The 18,656-nt window shown below is 33.3% G+C and overlaps 2 protein-coding genes and 1 long non-coding RNA gene across 5 annotated transcripts in view; 2 read left to right on the top strand and 1 right to left on the bottom strand.

Moving 5' to 3' along the window:
* Nucleotides 1–2,906, bottom strand: part of LOC132697762 (A disintegrin and metalloproteinase with thrombospondin motifs adt-1) — a 49,390-nt gene extending 46,484 nt beyond the window's left edge. For all 3 annotated transcript variants that reach the window (XM_060663390.1, XM_060663381.1, XM_060663398.1), the window contains exon 1: nt 2,705–2,906. The gene's annotated coding sequence lies outside the window, so the exon portion shown is untranslated. The remainder of the gene's footprint in view (nt 1–2,704) is intronic.
* The window catches only part of LOC132697781 (uncharacterized), a 29,190-nt gene extending 20,222 nt beyond the window's left edge, over nt 1–8,968 (top strand). Inside the window, exons 2-3 of the long non-coding RNA XR_009618303.1 lie at nt 6,407–6,693; nt 8,362–8,968. This is a non-coding gene — a long non-coding RNA (uncharacterized LOC132697781). The remainder of the gene's footprint in view (nt 1–6,406; nt 6,694–8,361) is intronic.
* A 7,226-nt stretch (nt 8,969–16,194) lies between these two features.
* On the top strand, nt 16,195–17,895 carry LOC132696713 (uncharacterized). The gene is made up of 3 exons (XM_060661742.1): nt 16,195–16,822; nt 16,930–17,189; nt 17,287–17,895. Exons 1-3 carry the CDS (start codon nt 16,195–16,197, stop codon nt 17,893–17,895), a joined length of 1,497 nt encoding a protein of 498 aa, XP_060517725.1.
* The last annotated feature ends 761 nt before the right edge of the window (nt 17,896–18,656 follow it).

The raw sequence follows: 18,656 nt of genomic DNA, 5'->3' as shown, positions 1-18,656 counted from the left end.
CTGTGATGATTTCTGAAATGTTGCTTCGCTTCGATAGAACAAACAACAAACCATAGGTACCAACAATACCATCTTATTCGTAAAATTAACTAACATTTTAAATTTTCTAGCGAAACACATATTTTATGTTGGTTGCAACGATATTCACACATAAAAAATTAATAAAAAATTTATAATTCCTGTTAAGTAGCCAAAGCATTGCTAATTATGAAAGGCATATTAGTTCTCATTTAAATAGAAAAAGTTTTATTTTAAATTGTTATTAAATGACAAACACTAAACAACTACTAAAATAATCGCGGATATCCATGATATAAAGAAATGAAACTTTGACTTGAAATTTGAAATTATAGATAATTTTACAAATCAGATAAAATTGGAACAAAAATTTGCTAAATGATTTGCTTTTGAACAATTTGCGACAGTATTTAAAATTGTGGAACAAAAAATCAGAAAATTATTAATCTTTTTCGAACAAAAAAGCTTTTTTATCTTAGTTTTGTTATTTTATATGTTTTTCAACTTTTCTTCTTCTTCTTAATAAAATTCTTATCAATTTTTTTGAGGTAAGGGTGATTTACTCGTGTGCAATTTTTGTATTTTTTGTTCTACCTTCTATATCGTTTAACTTGCAAATATTTTAATTGAAACTAATATGATTATGGAACATGCAAGAACATACAAGATCAAGATCTCACTTGGCATCTTGAATGCTCGGGCTCCGAAAACACTTCGGAGCGCGAGCATTGAAGATGACGAAACGTCTGCAGGATTTCAGTCGGATGCAGGATTCCAGTCGGAGTTCAACAAACGAACGGATGATATCCCGAAATATATTGACAACACGTTTTTACATCCGTGAATCAATACTTGAAAAAAAAACCAAATTAAAAAAAAGAAAGAAATTACATACATGTGACCGTAAACATAAGCCCAAGGTTACTAGCCTCACTTCCCATGTGAATGATCATGTCCACCAAGTGACATAAAACAATCCTTATATCCTAGATACGGAAAAAAATGTCATCATCAGTGTGGCAACTCTATTAACCATAAAAATGTGGATGGTCTGAACAGTATTTACACTTATTTATTCCATCAAACATTTACAAAAGAACTAAAACTCCCAGATTGTTATCCATGAAAAATCCTGTAAATTTGGTTTAGGTGTAAAATTTCGGTGGGTCTGCGATCCAGTCGAATACTGAAATTATTGTCTGTGCTCTTTCAGCCTGGGTAAACGTAAATTTTATGTTAATAGTTGCAGGTTGGTTTTTACCTGGTATTCTTTGGTTTTGTAGTGCTCTGTCAGGTTTTCTTTGTATGTGCTGACCATTTTTCCAACTGTTAAGATATCTGTTAAAAATGCCGTTGAGCGAACTAAATGCATCTGTTGGGTCTATGTTGTTCCCGGTATTTTGCTTGTTTCTTTAAACTGCATTTAAAGCGACTTTACATAATTATTGATTAGTTGTCATGAAATAAGTGTTCTTTTTTATTATTTTAATCTGTGCAGCCTTTACTAATGGCTAACACGTGGTTCTCTATTTGGCAAACATTTTAAACATACATTTGTTTAAACCGAACCATTTTATAATTTTATCGTATACCACTTAAAAAATTGCGGCTTTGTATAAGATTGCCTAGTTGAAAAAATGGCCGATCGTCTTGTCATCATACATCGACACCAAAATTTTGAAACAGAAACGACAAAATGGCTATTTTGCAAAAGTCTTCGCACATCTCCATTAGGTTTAAATCTCTTTTTAAAACGAATAAAAAATAAGCGCCTTTTCAGTCCTACTTGGTACTCCCCGTATCGTTGTTTTGATGGTTTATTTCTTTGGCTTTCTTCAAAAATCGAAGTGAAATGAAGCGTACGTTTTCGACAAAACATTTCGACATTTTGTAAGGTCTCAATGATTTATGACTGAATATTCATATCAAAATTACAATACGCTAGATAGGTAAAATAAATGGTCTATTTTTTGAGCGTTCCGCAAAGTTAATTGGATATGAAATATTAAAAACCAAAACGGATGAAATTTTATCGTGGCACGCTAGATAATCTCGCGAATGTGGCGGACAAAATATTTTCGACATGGAATAGAACAGTAAAAGCATATTATCGTCACGTTGCCAACTTATTAAGAAAAAGTAGAAAATATTCAATTATTTCATCACAAGGGTTTTCTAAAGTTTTGTCAACTTACGGACCAATTTTCCTCTGATTTAAATTGAATTTTTAAATGGAATGTATACATATGAGGCTCTCATTTGTTTTTATCGGTAGGTTCAGAAGATAATAGAAAAAAGTTCATACAACTCTTGCCTATCCCCTTTAATAAACTCTGTAGATTATCATCATGTATTATTATCAGAAAGACATTTATATTTAATTTAAATTTGTTGAATTATTATTAATTAATAACTAATTTTTATTTTTAAGAATTTCTTAAAAATAAAAATTACACAAAAAAGTTGTATTATTCGAGATAAGTCTTAGAACCGTACATCGAGACAATTGGTGGACGCTAATAGGATACAGGATAACCCTTTTTTTTTACTTGGATGACGTCTTTATTTACAACATTTGAAAAAAGAAGTGAACAAAAGATGAAATAAAAAAAATTATAATGAGAACTCTGAATATTTTCACACGAGAAATCTATCGTTAACGAGTTGACCCATCTTTTCGACCCACCCTGTATTACTTTGCCACACTAGCACCAAGCCAACCACCAAGTTGACCAATCGAAACCGCAGTTATGATGCTTCAAATTTTTCAATTGGTTCGAAACCTACCGCACGTATTCGAACTATTAACGCGCGACACCAATTAGGCGCGGCAAAAACGGAATCTGCAAAAGACTTCTTCGGCACTCCGCACTGACTAATCGCAGGTGGCGTCGCCACTAAACTAGTCTACGAATCTGAGAGAAGTTGACAGGATTATACCATTTCCACCATCCGTGCGGGCATCGAACCATGCACTTTTGTCTAGTTTTTGCGCTCGCGAACTTGAATTTGTTTACTTTTCGCGGCTTGTTTTTCTTTTTAGATGGTTTCACGCGAATTTCGCCCGTGGAAAAGGCCAAGATACGTTTCCATATTTGTGTAGATCCGCTTTTACAAGGCTAATTGGCGACCCGATACGTAGCTCGTTTTAATGGCAACGTTTTAACACGCTTTTCCGTTTGTAGGTTTTTAGAGTCATTGCGGATGTAATAACTATTTTTTTGCTTAAGACCTCAGCTTTATAACTAATGCACTGTTACCCGCCTTATGTCAAAAATAGAAAAACACAAAGCACTAAAGTTTAGTTTTTTTCCTATAAGGTGTTACAATTAAGCTATCACAAAATAGGTATTCAAAAACAAGGTATTTGGAATATTTTGCATAGTTACTAATTATCCTTGTGAAAATTCAACTGTAGAAAATTACTTATTTTAGCTGGTTCTGTATTTTACCATAAGTTTTAGATAATTGTCCTTTGCTTGCCCAATATTCATTTTTAGCAGTGTTCTAAATTTTTGTTTATCTAAATCCACTATTTTCCACGTTTATGAGTTTTTTTTTTAATTATATGCACATGTTCACTGGCATGACCACCTGCTGCTTCTTGATGTACGCTATTATATTAATAATAATCACTGCACATTTCTTCATCGTGATATATTTGATATTTGACAAAACTTTGTTCAAAAAGACTGGCTGTTGCACAGACAGTAGACAGTGAAGTTAATGGTAATTGGCCCATTTAGCAGAAGGAAACTGTAAGTGTAGAGCCTCTCTCTGTCCCTATAAATATCTAGGATGGACAGACAATGGATAAGCAATCGTTTTACCTCAGCCTTTGCATTTAATAAAAGCTCAAATCCGTGTATTAGTTCAGGAAATACTTTAAGTAATAATGAAGTTATTTCGTTAATTGCTGAGTTGCACGGTCTTTTCGACCACAATGCTTCGACAATAACAGAATCGCAAAAAACAGTGCTTCCAATATTTTCTTGTAATGCTGCCAATAATCTGATTTTAATAGTGAGCGGACTTCAGATTAGAGCGAATACAAACAAAAGTTCTGTGGCTAAGACATAAATGATAGCAATTTATTTGTAACCGCATATGTGCAGATAACAAGGAACATGTTGATGATATTATCATTTGGAAGACCCCCCCCGTCTTTTTTAGGTTTTAGTTTAAAAAAAATGGCTACAGAATTATCCGTCGATGAACAATGATATTTCAATAAAAAAAATTAAATTAAATAAAATTAAATATCAATGAAAAATTAAACTAAATTGACGCTTGACGGAAAGGTTTGTAATACCTTGAGTGGAACATCATCCATTAACACTATTTATGCCGGACAGTCCCAAAAGAAATGAGTATCTAAAATCTATGCTTAAGCAAGTCAATAAACAAAAACGATTTTGTTTTTGGATAGTTGATGCTTCATTCGTGGATTAGTTTTTTTTTAGATTTTTCTTCCTCTTTACTATAGATTGGACATAAAAAATGGTAGGTTAGAGGTTCAGAATTTGTAAATAGAAAAAAAATAATTAAGGCCAATTTATAGAAAAGTTAGGTTTATTAGTCGATCAACCTAAGTCAGAAGGAAGCTGAAAGTCCAAGAATAGGAATGCCGCAAGAATTTTTTTAATTTTGTTATTATTTATGTTTTGTTCGTTAGTCAATAACTGCCCTACTCTGACTTTAGTTCTACAGTGTTGTTTCATTCCGATTTTTATATAATAATAATAATAATATACTTTATTTCCATACGACTTACATTGTAAGTATAGGATAATGTTAAAATACACAACCAATAAAGATACACAGCATTTTTAAAATAACACATAAAAAACAAACAAAGTGCACTACAGGTACTCTTGTACAGAATAAAATGCCTTCTGGATAAGCAATCGTTTCACCTCAGCCTTGAACTGACCGCAGCCCGGAATCGTTACTGAATTCGATGTATAGACTGGGAAATGTCAAAATTTGCATTTCAATAAATATATTTCTGCCGGAATAATGTTTCGGTTTAAAATGCATTGTACGAATAATCCTTTTTTGGAACAAAAATATTTCATGCGATCAGGAGCAATTACCCCAAGCAGTAAAAGCATAATTTAAACAGGACTGAATATACGAATAATAACATAGCAACAAAAGACTATAATCGACCCTTTCTCTAAGTTGCCAAATGACAAAACAGTGTGTGGATAATTTTTTAGAATATAGTCCACCTGATGAGACCAACAAAGACCAAAATCAAAATAAACTCCCAGAAATTTCGCAACCCACCTCTCATCGATCGTTTTATTATTACACTTAATTATGATGCTCTTATCTATGCCTCTTAGTGAGAAATGAATCAATTCAGTTTTATCATGATTTAATATAAGACTATTTTTGTTACAATAATCAACAATATCTGCCACCGCCTCATTAGAGTTCTTAGACAGATCCTCCATGTCCGCACTGCAGGAAACCACAGCTGTATCATCGGCAAATAGTGATAGATAATTATTATCTGATCCACAGGATACTGCGTCAATTGTTATTCTAACAAATGGCGATTTACATTTTTCGCTCTTAAGATTTTGATAGCATCCCTGTGACGGTATACGTCGACTGCCTTAATTATATCCACAATGTAAAGAAAGGCCTGTCGATTAAATTATAATATTTTTTTATTATTTGTTTTAAGTTGAATATTACATCACTATTGATGAGCGGTTTTTCCGAAAGCCTAAATTGAATGAAAAAAAATAAAAATTATGTAGATTCGTCAGATGAATTTGATATTTCAATGTATTCACTGACTGACTGATTGACTGAAGAAACAACAAAAGGAGTTTCGCTTGATATCTACTCGATATATTATCGCAAATAATGTTTAGAAAACGTGCGACATTTTGTTAAAAAACGGTTAAAGTCAAGGATGCGATTACACGATGACATCAATATTTTTTTATTAAATGAAATTTTCCTTCATGATTACTTAAAAATAAACCTCCCAAGTATAATACCGTAATTATTATTATTATCGTTATTATACGAAGCAGATTAAATAATGTTTTAACGTATAATTTCAAGGTAGGATGTCACACGCGCAGATCGTTTTCTAGTTGGGCAAGTAGCACACACTCATTAAAATTGCATTCTTATAAGAAAAAGACATCGTTCAAAAAATAAAAACGATTTTGAAGAAAAGCGGCTCCAAATTTTTCAGTTTATTATTATCTCTCTATTATTAAATATCTACATACTTATACAGTGAACAGCCAAAATATGGAACACATTTAATTAATTTTTTTCTTGCGCAAGTTCCTTTTTTTAAATAAAACATTTTTTTTATCCACATCATGTAGCATGCCATATACCCATCTCTTTTTAGACAGGTGAGTGGCTAGCACCGGTAAAGTTCTTAAATTGTCAAATAAGAAGAAATCCAGAGAATTGAAATTTTAATTAATATTGGATATGGAGGCACAACGACAACTCAGGAAGACTTTTGTAATTTGTTTAATTTTGCGTGTATTACAAGAAGAAAAGTATCACCCGTACAAGATTATATTACTACCGGAGCTGAACGAAGACGATCCCGAGCGCAGAATATAGTTTTGTGAAGCTATGATGGAAATGTGCAACTTAAATCCATTTTTTCTTCATCATCAGATTCTGGTTAGTATTGATGTCACGTTTTATTTAAATAGTAAATAAACAAAATTGTAGGTATTTTTCACAAATAATCCCCGATCGACACAAAACGACAACCTTAATACAAAATGACTTAATTCCTACGCTCGCAGTTTCTTTCCCAAATAGACAGATTTGGATGGTGCTCCGCCCCATTTTGTTTTCTTTGACATGTTTTTTATTCTTTTTTAAATTTAAAAAGTGAACTTGGTATCGACATCTACTTTTTGATCCTCTCTGTACAGTTTCCATATACTGCAAGAAAAAATTATGATGGACGGGTGCGAGCATTTTCCTTGAAATCCGATACCTGATTTTTAAAAGAATTTTGTTCCATATTTCAGCCTTGCACTGTTTTTAGTTTGGTCCATTCTCTAATGAAAGGTACTTTGATGATGGCTCGTACCGTTCGCCGCCAGAAGCGGTTTTTATTAAAAGAGTCAACGATTTAAAAAAAAAAAATAAGGAAAAATAGAGAAGGTTAGGGGTATTTACCAAAAGACTTTTACTGACCTCTCATTACTAACAAAGTATAGAGACCGAAATTTTTGCTGTAATTTTGAGAGAGAAATACAGAGGCAGAAAAGATATTTATTTTTATATTTTACATTGATTACGGTATTTTTCTTCTTAAATCAGTAAAATAGCCTTTTCATTATTTATATTGGAAAACATAAACATAAATATAATGCGAAGTTTTCAACTAAAAGATTTGAAAGAATATTTTTTGAAACTCTACCATCAAAAAATCAAACCGCTTAAAAACAATATTCTACTTCATAAACATTGTAAGTACGAATTTTTTTGAGGAATATCCAAATTTCCATAAATAATAATGGAGGGTATATGTATATGATATATATTCTTGGAATTAGGAAAAAAAATATGCAAATAAATTAAAATATATATATTTGTTTCGTACTGTCTTGTCATTTGAAACTTACTTCTTCCCTATAATTACCAAAATATAATAGATACCTTATAGATACTTTCTTTTTTATACAAAGTTTTTTCTAACTTTTCAAGATTTGGCTGTATGTTTGGTGCAAAATATAAACAAACACCCTGTACATTTTACTTCAGCGAATAAATTCCAACGTTGAAACATAGGTGGCGCATTTGTTTGCCACCACAAACATGTATCGATAAAAAACGCAGGTATTTATGAATTTTCCATAGACTTTAACATCAATATTTCAAGGTTGCATTAACTATTGATACGACCTAGAATACGAGATAAGTTTTTAACGAACTAGTTAATCAATAACAAAAACATTCAAAAAAAATCCTCTTTACCGAATCAGTGATTAGTTGAATTAAAAAACGTAGATACTATAAAAAAACAAACCAGTACTGGAATTGTAGATCTGTAGGCTTTAATTTTCTGATATTATTAAATGTATATAACATATAGGATAAATTATGAAATTTATGCTAAATTCTTGAATACTCCCAGCAGCAGGCAATTTGTGATTCTTTTTATTTTACAATTACTCAGTACTTACAATACGAGAATTAGGTGGCCACTACACCCTTGTATAATCCAGCACGACAAACAAGTGGTCATGATTTGCCGGGGTCATCATAAAGGGAAGGATCTTTACCAAGCAATAGATAATAATCTATATTTTTTAATGCAAAATTTGTCTGCAGGTCTTGTAAAAACATCAGAGGGCATGGAAGCTGCTATAGGGAGGACAGTAAAGTTAAGTGGCATTGCAAGGACAACCTTGCATCGATTCCTTGATAATGATTTACTAGGATGGAAAGAACGATGTGACATAGGCATAATAAAAGTGTTTAAGAATGGTGATGCAGAGTGGATTCGCAGAGAAGTGTTTACGATGTATTAGAGTAATCAGAGTCCGTAACCTGAATAATTGCAACATAAATGAAAAAAAATTGTCGATTTTTTGCCAATCGTGAAATATTAAGTCGATTTCTGGAGAAAATCGAATTTAAATTTAAAAATATTGACAAGCGTAGTTGTATTCCAGACGCCCATGACACTATAAAGAAAGGGTGGCAAAATGCAAAATTCTTTATCAAACTGCATTTTCAATGTATCTAAAGGAAAAAGAATTCATTAGTCCGTATGACCTTTTTTATGAAGATATTTATACAAAAAAACAACTAGTTTTAGTTTTAAAAATCCAATCGCATGATAACACTTATTGCGTAGACAGGATCATAAAAAATCCGGTAATAGAAATAATAATTTGATTTAGTATAAATTTATTATTATACAGTACGAAATACAACAAAATGCACGCATATGTTTTGTGTTTCAATTTCCTTACTACTACCTGGACCAGTTTGATTTATTGGCCTGAAAATGCTTATCAACAGTTAAGACGTTAATATTATTATTACAATCATGACCATTAATCGTATATCGGACTATATTAGTACACTAAGTATACTAGTTAAGCAAATATCTATTTAGTGGATTAGTAAAATGAAAAGATTCTTTTGAATTTCATTCATTTCGTCCCTTCGGTCGAGTTCTTCATACATTTTAACAGAGTGCGACGATAACTTCACCTTATAGAACATACATCAAGGGGTTGCGTGTAAAATGCTAATTTAAAGGTCAAAATTACTTAACAGTAAACAGCTATCAATTCCAACACGACGTCACTTGTCTATTAGTCTTAACAAAAGCGTCGCATTAATCTCTTGTTCTAATAGGAAGTAGGTCAGAAAGGTAGTTTTATTATCTTTTTTCATAAGTACCAGTGGCGCACATTCAAAATTCAATTTTTTCAGTTAATAGGTATTAATATATTCCTATACTAGATCCTAAAAGTCCGTTTTAAATTCCTCAGATCTTGTCATATTCCCGAGAGCTTTCTCAAAAGTTAATATGTGCTATAACTATAAATAACTGCATGATTTGCGGCATCGCGATGCGACGTCAATTCGATAATGGTCTTCTATTAAAGAAAAATCCGAGAATCCAAAGAAATCTATAAACAACCGAACAATCCTAATCGCGACTCAGGTCTTTACCTTTCACCAATATGGAGATCAGCCAGCCGAGACAATGTTCCTGAGCCTTCTTTAGCTGCTCCTCCAATATATAAGCAGGTTGAGATTAGAATACGAGCCAGTGTCAAATAAGCTCTGAAGAATCATACAGAATGATTGGCGAACGTCAGCAAGTTTGAATTATAAACAACAGAAGGAATCCAGAATACTTGTAAATAATAAAACAAGATCTGATAGACTCTCTGACGAATTAGATAGAATAAACAGGAAACAGATAATGATAATGGTACAAGATGGATACAGCTCTACAGACAGCATTCACGGAAAATAGAGGAGAATACCTAGACACTCGGTTGACCGCTAAGGACCTATAGCGGAGTACGGTACCGGAGAATATCATGGAAGAAGTAAAGAAGGTAATACAGAAGATGAAAAACAATTAAGCATCAGGACAATGTGATCGGCCTGGCACATGGCACAACAAAAACCATAGAATAACCTGCACCATATTTAATAAAGTACTAATGGGCCAAAACATACCAGAGGACTGGAAAATTTCCCACATAACTTCTATTTTTAAAAAGGGAAATAGAAAAAACTGCGCAAGCTATAGAGCACTAAGTATAACGTCGTCCACGGGAAGATTATATGAAAGAATCCTTAAAACCAGAATAGAAAAGGAAGAGGAAACAGATCCTCTACGAACAACATATTTACTCTGAGACACCTAGGGGAAAAAAATACCACTAAAAGTGTGGAACTGGACTCTCCCATAAACAAACAAACAAGGAAGGTCACAGAAAAATATATAAATGACGTTAATGATGAAATAGAAAGGCGAGGACTGCAGGAAGGAAACAGGAACTAAACCAAAAGTTTTTCTAGCGTCCAAAACTAATAAAATTTCCTAGTACAGCACTGTGCCGAATTAAAGATTGTAAAAAATGAATTCTGAATTACGCCTTACGCCCTATTTTTCGGAAACGACTACAACGCTGGTAAACCTTTCGACAGAAGAAAAATGTGTTACTGTAACATATTTTTCCGAGCTTAATCAAGTTAATGGGTGTTTTTCGAGCTAAACCGGGGTGAGACCATCGCGTTGACCCGTTAATTCAATTAGACATTATCGGAAATATTATTCTGCTATAGATTTTGGCAACGTTTTTTACCACCCCTACGTAATGAAGCCGAATATACGATACCGCTGCGTTTCAGTTCGACGACATATTTAAATGTGCAAACGAATGATATTTGCAATTATCGAGCATAATTTGTAGATAGCGACGTGGAAGCCTATTCTATCAGGAATTCAATTTGCAAAATTTTAAACAAACCTATCTATTCGCATTAATTGTGCCACTGTCCTCTGCGATTTGGAAACTAGAGTTAGTATTACAAATCTTCATATCAAACTGAAAGTAATTTCTAGTTTGCACCAGTTTTGACAAAGTCTGAAAGTTTTTTGGCTTGGAAGAAGTTAAATGATTTTCGATTCTCGAACTGGGCAACCAGATCACCCATTTTGTAGCCGTTGGATTTTCCACTCCGTAGCTGTAGAGTTTCTAAATGAAACTTAAAATATATATGTCATTGCGTAGGTAATTTTTCTCTTAAATTTAGAATGAGTGGGCTAGTCTAATTCAATCTCTTCCACTTATTTTTTAAAAATAAAAAAAGGAGGAAAGCGTATTTTTAAAAATGGAAATAGCTCCGTAATATTTTCGTTTGTAAGATAAAAGATTGAAACATTATTTTTCCACCATATTTGTAGCGCAATATCTCCCTGATGATTGGTTTGTAACTGAACGTTTATATAACAAACTACTTAACTTACTAAATGCATTTGTTTTGAAACAGCCTGTATAAATAAGTAAAAATATGAAATTATTGATATTAATATTTTAACCTTTATGTTTATGTCTATTGTGTTGCTAAGAGTTTATTTAAAGTTGTTGGTTTATATTTTTTATTTATAGCATTTATTTCCTTTTTGATATAAACCATGTCTGTTATTGGCCAATTTTTTATAATTCTTGCTTTGTGTTAAAATTTTATTTCCTTAAATTTACATGGTTAGTTCGTGCAAAAAAAGTGGATGCGTTTTTTCTGTTTTTATGTCCATTTATGAGATTTTCTAAAAGTTGGCTTGGCATTCCAACATGTTTTGATTCGGCTCATTTATTTAATTAATCCAACTGGACTTTTACTTTTTATTATTAATTTCTAAGGTTTGTGTATCATATGTAGAAAGGATATGTTTTCTGTTTTCCGATTCATTTTTTATATATGGCATTGCAACAGATTTTTGAATATTTTGTTGAGTTGGATTATTTATTTGTACTATTTATTGACCACGCATTTTTTATACACCGGTTTGTTTTTATGTTATCACCATTAGAATTTGTTATTACATTTATGTCAGAAAATTTGATTTTCCTTTTGCAATTTCAATTTTCTGTTCTTCCTGTTTGCCAAAAGTCGTTAAAATAGAAAATGTCGAATAACAACAAAAAATAGGTTGAAATAATCTACATATACACAAAATCAAACATTTTCAACATTATGTCATTAAATTTTGCACATCCTGAATGTTATAAATCAATTGTCAAATTCTGAGTTGCCATTCTTTTGGGTCCGCCTATTATATAACTGTTTATTATCAGTTAAAAATGATAGTAGTAGTAGCAGTACTGACACAAGCATGATTCAAAATTTACCGCTTCATACGCGAAAATCCAAGACCATTAAATGAGGTGATCCGGGTGGTCAGTTCCAGTCTCTTAACATTTCAAAAACATTTCAGAAGTTTTGTCTAACAAACGAAGTTTTGTAGCTTTTAACACGAAGGAATTGGTAAATTTTAGACACACAAAATTTGGGACATTTTTATTAATAATCAATAATTTACATCGTGCGAGTACTAATTTCTAAAAAAATATGCACAGGGTGTCTGCTTATAATTTAACACCCAATTTCATCGCTTAATTCCAAGTTGTTTCAAAAAATTTTCAATGCGGAAAAAACTTATTGCCAAATAGGTCATGACAATTTGCTCGAAATTATATTCATGTACCTAGAACGCTCGCTAAAGGGCATCATTTTTGCGAACACGAAATTGGGATTTTTGCAAAACAAAAATCTGGAGGTTAGATCTGTTTTCGTTAAAATGTTAATAACTCCATATTAGTTTACAGGAATAAAACGGGCTGGGTCTCGATTAAAAAATGTCTCGTACGCTACATTCCGCATTTACTTTACTTCAGTTTTCTAATCCATACTTCTGTAGTAGAACTAACAGTGATTATCTTTGTTGATTGTTGTTACAGTAAAATCATATTCGCCTACATAATTTGACATCGGACTAAGGTGAAGATTAGTTGATCCTTTGAAAAAGCGCGAAAATTATCTACTTTTACTTTTGTTGCAGCGTTTCGAACTTTCAAATTGAAACGTTACTTGGCAGTGAGTCAGCAACCCCAGCGCAGAACTCACAAAAAAGTCAAGAATTGCTTTGCCACGATTACCAACGTACTTACGACGATATCTATTCAGAAATGAAGTAATTTATGTGTTTAGATAACACACAGAAAACCTTGAAGTTTTGCGCCGTCCTTTTTCGAATTGTAAAAAAAAGAACGACAATTCCTTTTAAGGTAAAATGCAAATGAAGCACACTTATTGTAATTTAATATTTCATAGCCTCGTGACAATTAGGTTACTGTTCAACTTGGCGATCGTATCTCGTGTCAAAAATATTTTTGAATAGCGTGCAACACATTGTATACCTTAATTTTTGCTAATTGACGTTGGGCAACGTGTTGCTTTTAATATATGCTCGTGCTAACAATGCCACGATATCAATTTTCACTCCCGTAATGAATACCAAATTTAAGCACGCCCAAAATATTCCAAAGCTTTGATATTTATTGTTACTATTATTTATTGCTATAAGTCTGCACTTACAAAAAATATATAAAATTAATAAAATAATAATAAAAAATATATATAAAAATGCATACTTCGGATCATCCGGATACTGTTCAGGGCTTGATTTGAGTAGACACTTTCAAATTGTAATACCAAATACTAATTCAACGCTGTTGTAACAGTAGTAGCTCATTTCTATAATTACGTTAGAATAATGATGGAGATTGATCGATATGAAAATTACGTATGTTATTTATGTTTTGAGAAGAATCTTTTCTACATTTCCTTTTTAGGATGTGGTACTTGTGAAATCACGGGTTCGATGCAGATGCAGTGTGGAACTGAATCTTTCGGTAAAGATACTAAGGCGTTTTATATTTCAAAATTCAAAAAAATACAGTCTTCATGTGCAGTTTCAATCGATTAAACATATTTAACCAACCCGATCTAATTAGGTAGGGCGAAATATGATTCCGCCCTCAACAGTCATTAGATTAGCCTTAAACGAGAATTTTGAATTTTTGTACACGTTTATGAAGTTATCTAAAAGTGAGACCTGCGGCACTCTCGTGAGTAAGATTAATGATGGAGAATATTCGTTATTTAAGACTATTGTACGATCAAACAACATAATGAAGGGTTGATTGTATTGTGTGGTTAAGAATATTAAAGGCAATTAAAGGATATTAAAGACCCTAGTATTCAGAATGGAGCATCTCTAAACTGGAGATACTACACAACCAAAATATTATGCTCACACAAATGTCTGTGGTTTCGGAGATAAGAATTTTCTCATTAACTGAGAAAGTTAAAGTTTAATAATAATTTGTTAGTTTTGATAATTACGAAGTTGAAGCTTATTTGGACGTTGCCCCTAGAGACCACTAGTTTCACTGTATTAATTAGATAAATCGAATCATATTTTTTTATCTGTCAAGTTATGATTGAAACATGAGAGAACTCTGAAATAATGTTAATTTTTAATAGGAAAGGTACTCTAGTGTAAACCGTAGCTCCATTTTTGACTTATTTGCATTTAAAAAATTCAAGGTATTTTCTTCTGTTTATTTTTTATGAATACTTAAAAGGGCACCGAAAATAATAAAAAACCAATATTAAGTAATAATAATTTCGCTAATAATATAGCTAATAGATAATATAGCGACCCTACGCATGCCTCTACATTTCACCCACTAACGGCTTTGTCTAATTTTCTTTCTCACCAACGATAACCCCCTCGTACATGCGCATGTTGAATGGACCTTCTATAATTTTTTTTTCATACTCACTTCATAAGTCCTTGTATTATCAGCATAGGTAGGGTCTGTGTATTTCTAGTATGGGGAATAATAATAATATGTTCTTTATGTTTTTATAATACACTCTCTTAAATGGAATGTTAAACAAAACTTCTTCTATTTTAGATTGACCGGAAGATGAAACCAGCAATAACATAGATTAAAAACTATATGTATATATATAGTTACAAACGTAGTACATTTAATTTTGTTTTTACCAAGCTGTCAAAAATAACCTTGTTTATAACTTTACTGTTTATTTTGCTATAAAATGTCTTCCAGACGAATTTGCCAGCATTCAGCAATAGTTTCTATAATGTTTACATATCAAAAATTCAGTGAAATTTGAAGGAGAATGCAAAGCTCTGGAACTTCTATACAAGTTATTTTGGCTGTTTTTTTTTGTGGATCAATAAAAAAGAAAAAAATGCGGACTAGCCTAAATGTTATAAATATAAAATAGTTGTAGACATGTTCCTTGGAATATAATTTATAATATATATGTTAGCGATATCTTTTGTATGGCCGCCAAAAGTTACGTATACTTAGTCAGGACGGCATGTGGTTCCAGCTACGCAAGAACGACCGTACGACTTACACCGAAGAGCCGAAAGCAACCATTAATGTAGTAATAGAAAAACGCTTTAGTTTTTGGGGAGAGTTCTATTCAGTGTTACGAAGAGCAAGATAACGAAATTATAATAACCTTTAGGTATCTACTTATTATTATTTCTATGGGATCGTTTATCGTGAGAGAACTGTACAAATTCTTTTTGATTTTGTATTAAGTGCAATGTAATTTAAATGAGTTTTCGATTCCTAGTGAATTGCTCAAATAAAAATCTCTCGCTACAGAGTTACATTACCAAAATCTGCGTCTTTAAGTTGGTCTAAATCACACTAAAAAAAAACAGAAGTTTTTTGACATGTAATGCATGCATGCTTGGAAATTTGTCTGGAAGACATTTTATGGCAAAGTAAACAGCAAAGCAATTCAATATCTGACAACAAACTTAAATCTAAAAGATATGTTTACAATTATATCATCCAGATAAACAAATCTCATGTTTCATAGTGAATAATGGGTTTCCATCATATAGTTATTGAATAGCCCCGCCTGTGCTGTCGACAATGGGTGAATTGAGCAGCTCAAAGTCGAAAGTTGACTGCACTGCCGGTCCCAAGCCCGGACAAAGGAGGAGGGTTGTCGAACAAACATACAGCTCATAGAACCGGAGACATAGCCTCGGACACAAGACGGATAACTATGACGACGACCCATGCTATGAAAAGGAAAAAACGAACACGGAAAACCAAACGCAAGATTACCAGAGTGGCCTGCTGGAACGTAACCTCGTGGAATGGAAGAGATCAAAAGGTGCTTATCGAAATGGAGAAACACAAGATAGACATATGCGAATTATCAGAAATAAAACGAAAAGGAAAGGGAACAGGTAGATTCGACAATTATACCCTAATATACAGCGGCAAAGCTAAGCACGAAAGGACAAGCTCAGGATTCGGCATACTGCTGCACGAAAAATATACACAGGTCATCGAAGAAATAGATTATATCAATGATAGTATACTAAAAATCTCCCTAAACCTAAACCAAACTACAATGCACCTAGTTAATATATACGCACCAGATATATCCAAGCCCACAGAAGAGTCAGAAAGATTCTACGAAGACCTTCAGAACACCGAAATGAATCATCATGAAATCATAATTTTCGGAGATCTTAACGCTCAAATAGGAGATGAGATACTTCCAGGTGTCAAACAGAAACACAATGAACCAACCTTCAATGAAAACGGAGAGCTACTAATCGACTTTTGTGCCAGAAACGAGTTGACAATAATAACACCTACTTCCCACACAAGGCACAACACAAGTACACATTCAACAACACTAGAGGCCAAAAATCAATGATTGACTACCTTATCACCAACAGAATCATCAAACCGACTCAAGTACTTGACGTAAGAGTTCTAACTTCAGCTAATATAGGAACGGATCACAATCTCGTATTATGTAAACTTCTAACTGAACAACCCAGTAGCATCAAAAAGTCGCCAGTATGCATCGAAAAATACAACATAGAATCACTAGAATCGGACAGCACGTGTAAACTGTATGAAAACAGACTAACAGATAGACTTAACGAGCTGGACCTCAACGAATGCGATGTGGAAACCTGCTGGAATAAAATTAAGAAAGCCATCCTTCAGTCCGCTGATGAATCCATAGGAAAAAGGAAAGTAAATACAAACGCGACAAACTGTACTAAACCTTGGATTTGCCAAGAAGTGAAAGAACTCGCAGAACTAAAAAGAAGAAGCTACCTAGCATACAAAGGATCCCCAACCCAACATCGACTCACGAATCAAAACCATCAAAAGGGAACACTGGATTAAATTCGCGAGCGACATGGATCACGACATATATGGCGCCCAAAGGAAGGTGTGGAAGATATTGAAAAACAGAAAGAAACCGGTAAACGAATTCGTCCAAAGTAAAGGAGTCTCAATAGAAACGTGGGTTGAATACTTCGAAAGACTGTATAGCGCCAATGAAACACATGAAATTGAATATCAAACAGCAGCCAGCGCAACGGTTTCAAAGGCGAAAGTAAAAGAAAAACTAAGGAAAGCTAAAAACAGAAAAGCACCAGGTACGGATAAAATACCAAACGAACTCCTGAAACACGGTTGCCATAAGCTTATAACAACACGCACATCACTGTGCAATAAAATCCTGAGCAAAGGAGAAATACCAAACGAATGGCACACGAGCATAACAATTCTCATCTTCAAGGAAGGACAAAAAACATCCCCTGATAACTACAGAGGAATAACCTTACTGTGTACAACAATGAAACTGTTCACGGCCCTGATAAAAGACAAACTGGAGAATCACATAACCAATAGGGAAGAACAACAGGGATTTAGAAAGGGACCTAACTAAAGCATTTGACATGGTCAAGCTAGGTGACGTCATCAATATACTAAAGGAAAAAGAAACACCAGCCAACATAGTAAAGGTAATCTGCAACCTCAACACTGACAACTCCACTCAAATTAAATCAGGACAACATATCACGAAAAGCATCCTAACATCAGGAGGAATTAGACAGGGAGACAGCCTCAGCCCACTCTTATTTAATCTTCTTATGGACAAAATCATAGAAGAAGTAGCAACCTTAAATATGGGATACAGAATGAGCAACAAACATATCAATATGGCATGCTACGCCGACAATGCAGCAATTTTCGCAGAAAACGAGAACGACCTACAAAGACAGCTATTCAAGTTCTATCAAGTGTGCCGACAGCTTAATATGACCATATCGGTCGAGAAAACAAAAGGCATGACAATCACCAGGGAACCAATCAGATGCAAGCTCGTAATTGAAGATAAACCCATAGAACAGGTAATGCAATTTGAGTACCTTGGGATGAACATGTCTAGCGGCCACGACCCAACAAAAGATCTAAGGGACCAAATCAACAAAGCAAGAGCAAGCAAAGAGAGATTGTCTAGAGAAGACACGAACAAAACAAAGAGAATGCTGCGCGTAGCCGAGATGAGAGAGCTGAGATCAATAGCTGGCAAAACCAGAAGAGACCACGTAAGAAACACCGACATAAGAGAACAATGCGACGTACAGGATATTGTTAGATGGGGAAGGCAGAGAAGAAGGCAATGGTGTAACCACGTCAAGAGGA

This window comes from Cylas formicarius, unplaced genomic scaffold (assembly GCF_029955315.1).
Source record: "Cylas formicarius isolate icCylForm1 unplaced genomic scaffold, icCylForm1.1 PGA_scaffold_10__41_contigs__length_53128322, whole genome shotgun sequence".
In the NCBI taxonomy this organism is placed as follows: Eukaryota; Metazoa; Arthropoda; class Insecta; order Coleoptera; family Brentidae; genus Cylas; species Cylas formicarius.
Note: the sequence above shows the minus strand (reverse complement) of the source record. Positions and strands in the feature narration are given on the sequence as shown.

Bases quoted from the DNA above. Each gene is read 5' to 3' on its own strand.
- LOC132696713 (XM_060661742.1), top strand. From the start codon at position 16,195: ATGACGACGACCCATGCTATGAAAAGGAAAAAACGAACACGGAAAACC. The intron at 16,823-16,929 runs GTACACATTCAA...TTCTAACTTCAG, and splicing joins CCACACAAGGCACAACACAA to CTAATATAGGAACGGATCAC. The intron at 17,190-17,286 runs GTAAATACAAAC...TAGCATACAAAG, and splicing joins AATCCATAGGAAAAAGGAAA to GATCCCCAACCCAACATCGA.